At 54.1% G+C, this 13,375-nt stretch overlaps 2 protein-coding genes across 2 annotated transcripts in view; both read right to left on the bottom strand.

Moving 5' to 3' along the window:
* The window catches only part of AKNA (AT-hook transcription factor), a 64,597-nt gene extending 61,155 nt beyond the window's left edge, over window positions 1-3,442 (bottom strand). Inside the window, exon 1 of the mRNA XM_067542161.1 lies at window positions 3,339-3,442. The gene's annotated coding sequence lies outside the window, so the exon portion shown is untranslated. The remainder of the gene's footprint in view (window positions 1-3,338) is intronic.
* Window positions 3,443-8,011: 4,569 nt separating this feature from the next.
* Window positions 8,012-13,375, bottom strand: part of WHRN (whirlin) — a 98,184-nt gene continuing 92,820 nt past the window's right edge. The window contains exons 11-13 of the mRNA XM_067542160.1: window positions 13,184-13,362; window positions 11,567-11,689; window positions 8,012-9,226 (exon numbers count right to left, since the gene is read on the bottom strand). Of these exons, the coding sequence (XP_067398261.1) occupies window positions 9,044-9,226; window positions 11,567-11,689; window positions 13,184-13,362 (485 nt within the window). The 3' untranslated portion in view covers window positions 8,012-9,043. The remainder of the gene's footprint in view (window positions 9,227-11,566; window positions 11,690-13,183; window positions 13,363-13,375) is intronic.

Below are 13,375 nucleotides of genomic sequence, written 5' to 3'. Positions count from 1 at the left end.
TGAGCTGGAAACAGAACCCAGGTCGCCTGCGTGCCAGTCCAGTGCTCTATCCATTAGACCACACTGCCTCTCGAGTGGGGCCTAGCCTCTGACCTTAAGCATCTGACACAGCATCATCATCCCTTATAGTAACACACAAAAATGTGAATTCAGGGCAGGTGAGATTACACCAAGGCACACCCCACCCACCCTGAATCTTTAAAGCACAAAAAGAAGAAGCTAAGGGGAAAGTCCCCTGCATTCCTGCCTTCACATTGCCTACAATGCTGTCAAGGACATACTCTACCAAGCTTTCACATCCCTCTGCAACTGGTATTGAAAAGCACCACAAGCCTGATCACCATCAAAGGGGTACTCTGACCCCATGCCTTAACACCCACTTTGCACTCTACTGTATCAAGAACCTGACGCAGTCCATGCCTATCACTGTAAAGGATCATCCCGAGTGCATTAGAAATGACCCAGATTGCTCTTCACCACCTCTAGAATACAGCCTGGTGGGATGGAGTGTGCGGCCGACGTGGGTGTTTTTACAGCCGACCCCCCAACCCCTTTTTAAAAACGAGAGAAGGGATGTAACTTCCCAAAGGAAACAACAGGGGGTAGTTTTAGGTTGGCAGGGTGCAATTCAGGACCCGCGTCAGCAGGGCTTCAACTTCATCTCCTGCAAAAGCGCCCTAGGACGTGCAATGCATGAACTCTGGTTTGACATCGAAGGTGAAAGATGCGGTGCATTTCTTCCCAGCTCTCCCCATTAAAAATGTGCAAAGGGACTGTCTGGGGTTTATTGTGCAAGGACCCGCTCCCTGTTTATCTTGTTCACGTGAGAGGTGCCCTTGATCCAATCGGCTCTACTCACTTGAGTATGCGTGGGGGACACATACAGGGTCTAATACAAAGTCCACTGGAAAGATTGCCACTGATGTCAGTGAGCTTTGGATCTGGCCCTCATTCAATAGGCTGTGACCTAACAAGTCAAGAGCCTGTGAGGTAAAACGTCTGCAGCTGCATGGGTCTTGACATGAGATCAGTTGCATCTCAGCACGAATAAAAGCCAGAGCATCACTCCAGAATTTCAACCCTTGCTTTGTATCTCCTGCCTTCTTTGCCTGTGACTCTGACCCTAGCAGGGGTAACATCCTCATCTTAGCACCTGCAAGCTGCACACCTAAAAACCCAGCAGCGTGCAATGCAAATCCTGTGCTGTGTCCCCTCCCTGTCGTGGCTGAAGTGATGTTGGGTTTATTTCAAACAAGCAGCATTTAACTCCGTCTGAACGTCCCAAAGCCCCAGTGGTGAATGGGACGAGCAGGGGAATAAATGCACATGCACGTGGGGTGCTCTTCGCTGATCTTCAGGGTAATTCTGACACCAGGAGGATGCGAGGTCATCGCACGTCATTCTAACGCAGCTTGACAAGTCTCCCGGTCAGTAACGCTGCTCAGGATGCTGGCTTTAATCCCTGTCTAGATACAGCTGTCACCACCACCAAGATAAAGCCTGCGGTTGAGAGAGACCCTTCCAACACCACGGCGGGGGAAGAAGCAAATGGGATGACCATGTAGATGGCAGGAGAAGGGGCCATGAGGCAAAGAGATGCAAGAGACAGGGCAGAAAGCATGGCTAAGAACTCTCAGATTACATTTTATATGAAAGGTACGTTTTAAAAATAGTTTATAAAGGGTTAATAAATGATGAGCTGGTGTCCTAATCAATTGCTATAGAATCAGTTGATTCTGTAACAAGTGACAAACTATTTATTAAAACATCTATTCATCATCATTAACCTGTATAAACTATTTTTGAAATGTGCTCTTCATCCCAGTGTGGCCATTTATGAATTGTGGGGGCTGTTAATGATCTATGTCTAAGGAAATGACTATTAAACTTTCTTTTCTGTAAGGAAAATAAAGGGAACTAAAACTCAAACCAGCTCTTGCAACATCCTCCAAGCAACATCAGGCAGGGCTAGAAACCAGCGTCTTGAAATCCCCTTTTACAGCCCCGGACTTGAGTTAGTGCCACATTTCCCATCAGTGAGCAGACCAAACTGATGAAATGACCATGAAATCCTCTTGCCCGGATGTTCTAAGAGCAAACTTTAAAAAACTGCAGCAGACTTTTTGAGTTGAAAGAGCCTTTTAAAAAAAAAAAAAGCAGGTTTCCCCCAAGCAATAAGCACACTTCAAACACTTGCCTGTTTAGAAAGGAAACATACTCACATAAAGCCCATCGCAGAGAAAAAAGTCTTTTGACCTTTTGAATGCAGCGCGGCTTTTAGTTGCCAGTTTGCTCAGTTGGCCTTTTTGTTGAATACCTAACGTAGGAGTCCTGAATCCCACTCTCCTCTAACCACCAGAATACAGTGCCTTCAAGCATGGGGAACAGAACCCAGGAGTCCTGAGATCCAATTCCCTGAACTAAGCAACAGAACATACCCCCTCAAAAAACAGTCGTGCTGACTTCCCATCTGTCGGCCTGACCCCCAGATTACAACACCCCACTCCGGAGGTGGTAACAGACCCAAGAGAGCTGCTTCCCAGAGCCCTGCTCTAACCACCAGACAACACCCTCCCTGCCATACCCTTTTTATCTCCCTTGACATTAATATCCACAATAACCAAGCCAGTTTCCAGCCTCTGCTTCTCCCCCTCAAAACCAAGGGGGAGGGAAAGGGTCTATAGATTTCTGGGGGAGGGAAGCTGATTAGTTAAATCACAGTTTCTTGTCAAGCAAGTCACTACAGCACGGAGTGTCCGTTTGTTGCCTAGTGAGCATCACATACACAAACCAGCCAGCAGGCAACACCACTTCTTCTCTGGGTAACCACAGCAACCAAGGCTCCAGCTCCTAGCTCCAAGACTCACACACACACAAAGATCTGTTGCATGAAGCTGAGATTCTTTTAAAGTCCCCCCACACACACCCGACGCCTTTAACTAGCAATTTCTTCTTCTCTTTTGTGCATGAAACACGAAAACGCAGTAAGAAACCAAAACAGAAAGAGCCGGGCTGGCTGCAACTCCCGCCACATTTTTCTGTGTGTAGACATGGCCAGATGTGCAAGGCTGGTTCATTTTTAAACCAGTTTTTCTAAAAGTCTCTCCCCTCCCCCGACATACACACATTGAGGAGCAGGATTTTTCTCAGGAGGGTTCAAAGAGGCATTTGTACAGCCTCATTTCGGATTAAGCCTCTGCCCCGCAGCCAGCCCTGGATTTGCTCCCCCACCATCCCACTGCAAACACGCGGGATCCCGCAGCGAGGCGGGCGCTGGGCTGGGATTGGGAATGCAGAGCTTGCTCCTCTGCTTGCCGTGAGCTCAGCGGGGCTCTCACCTGGGCGGACGGCGGTGCTGAGTCCTCCTCCCAGCCGCACCCCAGGCTGCTCCAACAAAGTTTCTCCCCGCAGGCAGCACAAACTCTTCCCTCCTCGGTCAATTTCCTGGAGTTGCAGATTGCAAACAATAGTCCCCAGCCCGAGAGAGGCGCAGATGGTAGGGGCGGAGCCTCCGATCTCATTAGCATAATACAGACTATTTCCCGCAAGAGTAGCTGAAGGGGGAGAGTTCTATCCTACATTTGCATATCACATCACATGGGTCCAATCAGAACGCTAATGGGAAGGGTTCACGTCTATATTTGCATAATACATGACGTCTCCCAATCAGAGATTGCCGGGGGTGGAGGTTCCAATGCTATTTAGCATAATATAACAAATACCGCCAATCAGAGCTGCTCGGGGCGGTGCTTTTCTGCAGCCGCTGGAATATACCCTGGTAGTATCTCCTTATCTTCATTAATAGCGCAGGCGTCTCCTGGGCTCGGGATTGGGCAGCAAGAGAGACTGGGCCGGGGCAGAGATTCATCCCTCCCACCCCCCATCCAGCGCGACCTACCTGCAGCCCACCCTGTGCCCCCTCTTCCAGGGACTAAAGGGGGCAGTGCAGACACCAGCTCCCCCTTCTTCTTGGCTGGTTTGGAAGCTCTCTCCCTTCCCCACCCCGGTTTCACTCTGCTTTGGCTGCCCCCTCCTTCCCCTCCCTCGCCTAGCCAGCTCATCTCCTTTAGAAGCCAGCTCATCTCCTTTAGAGGTTTATACAGCCCCTCACGGCTGTGTCTGGCATGGTCCATGCTCAATCAGCAGCTCTCGCAGAGTCTCTAGTGGACTTCATGGAGACTTTGGCTCCTCTCCCCTTGCTGAGCCAAAGCTCTGGTCGGGGGGTACGTTTTGGGGGTCAGGGTTATGGGGGCGGGTCGGCATAGAGGTGGGGTTCATACTGTAAGTGTCACTTAGGATGGAAAGTCTCTGTCCAAGAGGAAGGTTTTGCAGCGTTTCCTAAAGATGGTCACACTCATAGTCGGATGCTCTGTCCCCAGCTCTCATGTGCTTCATCCTGGGATTTGTCTCCGCATCGTCCCCTTCTTCTCTGCTTCCTCTCCAGCTCTTTGTCTCCCTCCTCCTTCCCTGTCCCTGTCCCAACTCTGCTACCCCTTCCGAGCCCCCTCCTCCCACTACCACCTGAGCTGAAGGAGAATCTCCATTTGCTTTTATCAGGTCAGGGCCTATGGCCCACAGCTAGGAAGCAGTGAATTAATCACAGCCCTGGGAGGCAACGCTTTGCATGTACGTCATATCAGGACCTCAGCTCAGTGCGCTCTGGGGCTGCGTACACACAGCAACCTCAATGCTAGCCCAGCTCGTGGAGGGCAACAGAACTCTGACTACTTTTGGTTTCCAAAACAAACGCACCTCCCTTACCAGGAGCTGTGCTCGCCCATTCCAGCCAGCAGAAGGTGCACTGGGCCCAAGAGATGGATTAGAAAAGGGCACATTACCCACTGCTCCCAGCTCCTGGGTTCAGCAGGGAGGTGGAGAAGAAGATACCATTTAGCAGCCCAGCCAGGTTGGAGCGGCAGAGGCAGCGCAATGGCCATTGGAAAGGTGCTGATCCATTCCTGCCTGGCTGGCGTGAGCGACCCAGGTTAACGAACACCGAAGAAGAGAGAGAGAAACTTCCTGAATCCTCAGCAAGCGTCATTAGCCTCTCTGCATCCTTTGGCTGGGCTGGCCTGGGCTGCCCCGTGGGGGAGTCGATTTCCGATGCCCTGGGGCTGCCCAAAGGGACAGGGAAAGTTCTAAGGCCTGCCGTGAGCCTTCGCGTAGCTGCCGCTGAATAGTAAACCCATCCCTGGAGACCCTGCATGTGCTGCCTCCCTCTTGTCCCGAGGTGCATCCTTGGGGCATCTGCTGTTATCATCAGGTTCTTGGAATCACTCCCTGGAGCCAGCGCTGGGGCCCGGTGGATGGGCAGCCTGGACGCCCACATTAACTCTCCGCCCGCGAGGGACCCTGCAGGGCAGGGTGGTGGCACGTTGACAGGGCAGCAGAGGAAAGGCGCTGCTGGGCAGCGTGGTGAGTGGCTCTTTCAGGGGTTGGCAGCCCCGACAGGTGTTCTCTGGCGCTATTTGGCTAGCTCTGATCTGAGTCCTTGTTTTGAAATGTAAATTTGGCACCTCGCTGTATTGACTGCACCGGAGACTGGAGCCCTCTGGCTTTCCGTGCAATGGATCCAGGATGGGCAGTGGCAGGACATGCTCCCCGCAGGTGGCTCTGCCCATGTGCCCAACCCCTGAACCAGAGGGAGAATCTTATCCTCCCTGGCATATTTAACCCTTGACCTCTTTGCTGATGGGGCCATCAGAGGCCCATTAGTGAGTGTGTGTAGGGGGACACAAACTGAGGATGGTTTTGGAGATATGCAGATCTGGTCTGAGAACCAGCAAACTCATTTCAACACTGAGCCCAACAGCTGCCAGGTGACCCAGTGCTTCCGCACGTGAGGTGCCTTGGCTCTGACTCCTGAGTCGGGTAAGATGCAGTCTGATGCCATCTTTAGAGCTCGCTACACACTTCGCATCTTCTTGGGAGGTGGAATCACCCTAGTCGCTCCCGTCACAGCGCCTCCGTAAACAGCTGCCGCATTCCCTGGTTCTGAAATTCTTCTTCTCTGCACGTCTGCCCGCGGTCCTAAGTACGCTGCTGGGGCATATGGTCTGTCTGGTGCTGCTGCGCTTTCTCTGGTTATCTTTCTGGAAGACACCAGAGGGCACCATGAGACAGAACTTAACCTTCTCCTCCTGATGGCTTGTAAGAACCAGAATCAGGAATCGCCCATTTAAGCGGATCTGGGACTCTTTACAAAACCATTTGATCTCCCCCCATCTCCACCACCATACCATCTGCAAGGCCCAAGACTGTGTGTGATTTTCCCTCTCTTCCCCCCCACACCCGCTTGGCCCGAGTGGAGTGTGGGATTGCAGAGGGCGCTAGGGGCAGAGGCGGTGTGTGTATCTGTGATGTGCCCTAGCCAGGGACGTCCCAGTTTCCCTGAAGACCCAAGTTTCTTCACAGAGAGTATGAGCAGCAAAGTCACACTCGAATTTCAACCTACCCCTGGATCCACCGACCAGGCTTGGGGTGTGAAGAGGGAACTTGTGACGGCATGTCAGGGTTGCCAACCATCCATATATTTATGGACAGTCAGTAAAAAGATGTACAATTTTAACACTCCATAAACCCGTAAACAAATGAAAATGTCTGTGAAATTGGGTAGAAATAAAACACTGTATTTTGACGTCGATTGTCGTCGTTCAGAAGCACTTCTTGTATCACAAAGCTACGCTGACCCTGACTGTATCCATTTCCTGTTTTCTATGATTGCACACGCCCAAAGAACCCGATTGATCAATTAACTGCAGCTAAAACAATTGCGTAATTCCGAATGCCTGTGTACAGAATATCGCGAGTGAGTACACACTTTTGTGACACTATTGTATAGTTTATGGCATGTTTAGTGATGTCAGTGAAAAGTTTACTGTGTCAGTAAACAAAAAAAAAAATCAGCCTCCAATCTTCATGCCAGTAAAAACTAAAATGCAAGGTTGGTAACCCCGCTGAGCACGTTCTGCAGCTGGGCCCGAGAGCAGATTGGAGCCCCGGTGTCAGCAAACGCCCTCATCAGTGTGGCTGGTGCAGGCTGAGAGCCGTGCCATGGTCAGTCAGACGGCCCTGGAACTGTGTGCAGGGCTGCCAGTTTCCTGCAGCCCCCCGCTCACCTGTGCCATGGGCACCGCCAGGGGCCGGGCCGTCGACAGGTCTTAGTAACATTGCCCAGGAGAAGAGGAGATTTCACAGGCCCCCCACCATAAAACAGGGTCCCCACATGCCGGCTGTGACTCAGCCCCAGGGATGTAGAGCAGGTTTTTGCACTGGCTGTGTTGGCCTAGGGGGAGAGGACAGCAGTGCGCTCCCTGGTGGGGAGGAGCCTGACCCATCGCCAAAGGGGCCTTCCTTGTAGGGTGCTGGGAGCAGCACAGGACTGGGACGGTCCTCTGTATGCTGGGTCCTTGCATGCATGACCCCTGCATGTGGCCACGTATGTGCTCTACACACACACACACACACAAGCACACACATGACTGGTAGCACACATACACTCTGCACACATGCACACACCTTGCATGTAGCACATATTGCTCTGCATGCGTACACACATGCCTTGCATGGAGCACACATATGCTCTGCACACACACACCCATATACACTGTATGTAGTAAACAGCCTCTGTGCGCACACCCTGCATGTGGCACATGTGGTCTGCACACACACACACACAGGCATGCACTACACACCACACTCAGTGCATGCCGCCTGTGCACACGTGAATGCATGGCAACAGGGTGTTCACACAGGCGGTTCTTTGTTCTCCTTGGCTGTCTTGTCCATTTAAATGCAAGCTCTTTGGGGCAGGGACTCTCTCGCTGTGCCTGCGTAGCACCTAGCGCAACAGAGCCCTGATCTCAGTTGCAATGCAAACAATAATAACAGCTCTTAGGCTGGGGGCTCCTGACCACAAACTGTTCAAGCACAGAGAGCAACCGCCCCTGCTCAGAGCTGGTCTCTGGTCTAGCAGCTGGCCAGGCTCAGGAGAGATGCCCACGAGCCGTCGGACCTTTTTCTAACCCGTTAGATTTATTGAAAAATTAAAAGCACAAGCTCTTTATATATAAATACAATGACACTGCTGGCAATGTACAAGGCATCCATTACTGGCTGTACACGCTGGGACCTGGGGCCTGGAGCCTTGATGGGGGCCTGTGCCGCATGCCTCCCGCCCAGCCCACAGAGGACAAGCCCATGAGAGAACAGACTAAGCCAGGAACCAAGTGACCACCAAGGAAATCCCTTCCCTGTCCTCACTGCACCTTGCTGATGCCATTAGCAGCCGTGGAGCTCCCAGCACTGCATGTGTGGCACTAACGTTCCTGCACGGCAGGGCACCCTGCACCGGTGACCTGCACCCCTGGCCCCCATCCAATCTTCCGGGCCTGGATGGATTCTCTGTGGCAGAGGAAGGGGGAATAAGGGAGAGGAGAGGGGCGCTATTGGGGGGTTGGCTGGGGAAGGGGCAGGGTGGGGCAAGCTCTCGGGGTGCGGCTGGCTTCCCTACCCCCACATCGAGGAGGAAGCGCAGAGAAAGACAATGTGAAATATGGCTTAAACTGCGACACGAATCTGAACCACTGAAGAGAGACGGAGGCCGGGCAGTGCCCAGAGTAAGTGTCCAGGGAGAAGAGGCAGGGAGCAGCTGGAGGCAGCCTTCTCCGCTCTCCTACACAGCCCTTTGCTTCCTCTCTCCTCCCTCCCTTTGCCCTCTGTCCCCACACACTCCCACAGTCCTTCTCAGCCCCGGGGCCCATCACCAGCACCGCTGCTGTCAGCCCCAGCCGCAGAGCGCCAGGGAGCACCTGCCCGGGACTGGCTGCCCATGTTCTGTGCTCGGAGCGGGCGTGCGTGGATGTGTGAGCAGGCATGTGCTGGGCCGGGGCCAGCACGGGGCTCTGCGCGGGAGGGTGGATGCTGCGCCATCACGTGGGGGTGCCCGCGGCAAGGTGCGCGTCGATCTGCCCGAAGCCCCGTCCGATCCAGCTCCCTGCTCCCGCACTCTCTGTTCTGTTTGGCTTGGGGGCTGCCGGGCCCCCTAAAGTGCGACGTTGAACTCGGTGACCAGGAAATCGATGTGGTCTTTCTCCTTCGTCTTAAAGGCCTCGGCGATGATGCGCGCGGCTTCCCGGTGTTCCTTCCCCCTCAGCGTCGTGCCGTTCACCTCCAGGATCACGTGCCCCACCTTCAGCTTCCCGCAGTTGTGGGCAGAGCCGCCTCGCTGTGGCGGGGCAGGAACAGATGAGAGGGAAGCTCTCACATACAGCAGCCTTTATCCCCAAATGCTTCAGGGGTCACTTAGCCCCGGATCACCAAAGGTATTTAGGTGCCTAACTCCAACTGATTTCAACTCAGGCACCTAAATACCTTAGAGGATCTGGGCCTTAGCCCACTACTGAAATGCAGCCACCTCTGGGGTGGAGTGGGGGGCACAACTGCTGTTTAACAGCTCCGTGCAACATTACACAACAGTTTAGGACAAAGTGAAGAATACTGTAGCCAACAAAAAACCAGGGACCTTTAAAGAGACAGAATGTAATTCCCTGGGTTGTGATGTAGCCAGTGGACCTGGGTTAGCCCTACTTTTACAGAAAGCGCCCCGCATGTTGGGGCATTGGACTAGGACACAGGAGACCCAGGGTCTAATCCTAGCTCTCCCACTGACCTGCAGCAAATCCCTTCACCTTTCTGGGCCCCTCTTTCATCTCCCTCCCTGTGTCTGGCTTGTCTATTCATTTCGTAAGCTCGTTGTCGCTCGCTGTGTGTCTGTACAACGCCCGGCACAACGGGGCCCTGATCTCAGGTGGCCTCTTTCGGCACCACTGTAACACAGATGAATGATAACAATCGAGCTGGTTCGATAGCATCGCGCTGGCTTTGGGTCGCGAGCTATGCCTGATTGCGGCATTTAAATGAGTATTTGTTATGGGCGATACTGTTCTTCAGCAGTTACTCACTGGCTAGTCTGGACAAGTAGCGCTCAGTCTGTGGCTGCCGTCTGAACTGTTCGCTTTGCTTTTCGCAAATCGTGGTGCCTGGCTGCTTGTAGAGCGTCAGCCTGCGTGCTGCCTCAGTGAACCATCTGAACGGGAGACCAGTGAATAACAGCTACCAAACACCCAGCCACAAAAGGCAAAACTTCCCCATTGGTCGGCATTCCTAGAAATATTGAATGGTACGGCTCCACCCCAGCAGCTGAGCCGGTGTTTTGGAGCTGTTCGCAAATCTGCTGTTTCATTTTTTGAGCCCAAGGGGGCAGGACGGCAGGGTTACAAATTAGACCCAGGCAAACTTTGTCCTCTCAAACTATTTTTCAGTGATAAATGCAGATTGGGTTCCACAGCGACATTTCACGAGTTCCTGTTGTTTTCACGCCCATTTTGACCGTCTCGAAACAAAATGTTTCCGGTTTTCAGTTTGCAATGACTTTTCATTTCAAAACTCCTTGGAGTTTATTTTTTTTTAAATGTTTCAAAATGCTCAGACTGTTTAGTTTGACCCTAAACTCTTTTTTTTTTTTTTTTTTTTTTTTTTTTGGGGGGGGGGGGGGGGGGGGGGATGTTTCAATTTACTGAAAATTTCAGCACATTTTCATTTTCAGTTTGACCTGAAACAATCTTCTATTTCATTATTTAGGAGTTGCTGGTGAACTGAAAAACCAGCTAACGGATTTCTCTACATGGACACTTAGCCGAAGCCCTGGTCTACGCTGACCTGGAGATTCGGCGGCAGTCGACGGGAGTTACGCAGGCTACGCAGAGGAGCTTGCGGCTGACTGCTGTGCTTCCCTTCTGCGCAGCATCTTCACTGCACTGCGCCCGGTCGACTGGTTCCCGTCGACGCAGCACGACGCCGCTTCAGGGGGTGGTTTACCAGTGTCGACTTCTGGATCAATTGAGCGGGTCTTCACTGACCGCTCAGTCGATCCAGATAGGTCGATCTGATGGCAGCGACTTTGCCACCGTCCGTGCAGGCATAGCCAAAGACGAGCTGGGGTGTGAGTCGACCCCGCACTGACCTATTGCACACTACGTTCCTTAGTGCGCTTTGATCAGTAGCAGGTCAAAGTGCACCAGGGAATGGTTAGTGTGAGACAGGGTCCAGGCAGACACTTAGTGCTCGGCATGCTAAGTGTGCGGCAGATTCACACCCCAGCGTGCTGTGGGCTAAGTGTCTCACACCCCCAGTTGCAATCGCCTTCCCTCCAAGTACGGTAGCCCTACAGGAAATGCCAGGGCAGCCTAGTCTCCTGGATCTAGCTGACTTTTATACTCTCCCCTCCCTGAGCACAGGCTCTGCCTCTGCTGGAGTTGGGAAGACACGAAGGGCAGCAACACCCAGTTCTGGGAAGGAGGACGCAATCAACAGCCAGCGTTCTGTCTCCGTCTGCTGCCGGGGGGCTGGGGAGGGAACGCTAAGGCTGGCAGGTCTAGGAGACAGGAGGGAGGTTGGATTCTGGGCATGTCGCTGTTAGAAGAACCCAGGTGTGAAAATCTCAGAAGAGCTAAGAGCCACAGGGGAGCATCTGCATGGAGCTACTCCAGTTCTCAGCCTGCCGTACCTGTATGGTGACTATCCGGGGCAGAGGCTGCCGGGTGTTGGCACCGCCTTCGATGGCGATCCCCAGGGTGGGCGCGCTCTTCGCCACTCGGATCAGACACGACGTGGGCTCCAGAAGGCCAGGCTGTGGCGGGAGAAACAGCAACGTGACTGAAGAGGGCTGGAAAGCCTTCTCTCCGGGCCATCCTGCCCCCACTCCCAGCCCCCAGAGAGACCAGACCCGCCTGGGTCTGGGTACCCCATGCCAAGCAGCTTAACCCTTTCTGGCCTGCCTCGTTGTGACTGTACGGGGCCATTTTCCGTGGCAGAAGGGTGTGGCCCCTGCGATCCCGCCTCTCTGACACGGCCACTGCCCTGAAGCCCATTCCTCGGCGTGGTGGGAAGAGCCGTGGCAGGAGCTGATTGGCAGATGTGCCTCCCCAGCCCAGAGGAGATCAGCCGTCCTCACAGCTGCGGGGGGATGTCACAGGGGGCTGGTCTCCGAAAGGCCGTCGGCCCTGAGGCTCGCTATGCACTGCAGCTGGGCCGCCGGCACCTTAGTACCGCAAACGCTGGCCCGTCCCAGCCTGCTGTTGTGCGTATGGGTCCATCTCCACGGCACACTCCTTCCGGCGGCGCGTGGGGAGCATAGACACCGCACGCCCCCAGCACAGGGATAAAGAGCAGGCTAGGCAGTGAGGTGTGTTTTAGGTGAGGACAGACATGCCAGAACCCCCATGCTATGCCCTCCGGGGCCCTCCAAATGCCCGAGCCGCGCCTCCCAAGTCACACGGCTATTTTGAGCAAGGCAGTGGCCTGCTGCCTCCCGCCTGCCAGAGCCTTTCCCTGCCACATGTAGCTACGCACTGTGGCATGTCGCTACACACACCCTGCATGCCACCGCCAGCCCTGTGCAGTGTGGACACAGCCCGTGAGTGAGGGATGGGTTGTGATCTCTAGTGGCTGGGTCAGCTGATGTTACCAGCTCCTTCATCTCCAGGGGCAAAGGGCTGCATTCTTAGGGTGTGTGTGATGTCTGCGCTGCAAGCAGGGGTGCGACAGCAGCATGTGGAGACGCACCTGAGCTAGCTCTGACCTCGCTAGTGTGGGCAGGGGAAAGGGTACATTTTACTGGGGCCCAGAGGACCTGGGGGGCCCAGCCCAGGCTGCAACCCCCATTATCACGAGGAAAAAACTTTTCCTGGCTCATGAGATTGTACATCTGGGATGAGGGACTGTGGGATGTGTGTGGGAGGGGGCCCGTGTTACAGGTTTGTACTGGGCCCGAGAAAATGATGCTTGGGCCCTGAGTGTGGGACCCAAGAGCAGTGAAGCGGCAGCAGCGCGCACTGTACCAGCCCCTTTGCAAGCCTGAGTACGCTCTGCTTGAGTAGCTAGCCTGTGCCCTGCTCCCTTATCTGACTGAGCTGATCAAAGCTTCCTCAGGCGTGTCTGCACGTGCTGCCGTCACACCCCTGCCTGCAGTGCAGACACACGGCTAGAGCACGCAGGGCCCAGGGTTCTAGTCCGGCCTCCCTACGTGGGCCGTGCGGCACTTGTGTCTGAAGCACACGGAGACTTTATGCACTGCCTGTCTCTTGCTCCAGGCGAGTGCCGCTGGCTCTGCTGGGGGCCTCACCGGTTTGGAGGCTGCCTCTGCTGGCCCATCGCTTCTCAGTGCTTCCTTGGGGCTTCGGCTTTTCCCGGGGATCTGCTGCCGGCTCTTGTCCTTGCCGCTCAGCTCCACTTCGCCGATGTCCACCCCGCTGTCCTCGCTGAGGGTCTGCCCGCTGTCCGACAGCTGGGAGAGGGTGGAGGCTGAGGGAAGAGG

The sequence above is a fragment of the Emydura macquarii genome, unplaced genomic scaffold, assembly GCF_026122565.2.
Source record: "Emydura macquarii macquarii isolate MOO-44397 ecotype Brisbane River unplaced genomic scaffold, CSIRO-AGI_Emac_v2 contig_691, whole genome shotgun sequence".
Lineage (NCBI taxonomy): Eukaryota > Metazoa > Chordata > Testudines > Chelidae > Emydura > Emydura macquarii.
Note: the sequence above shows the minus strand (reverse complement) of the source record. Positions and strands in the feature narration are given on the sequence as shown.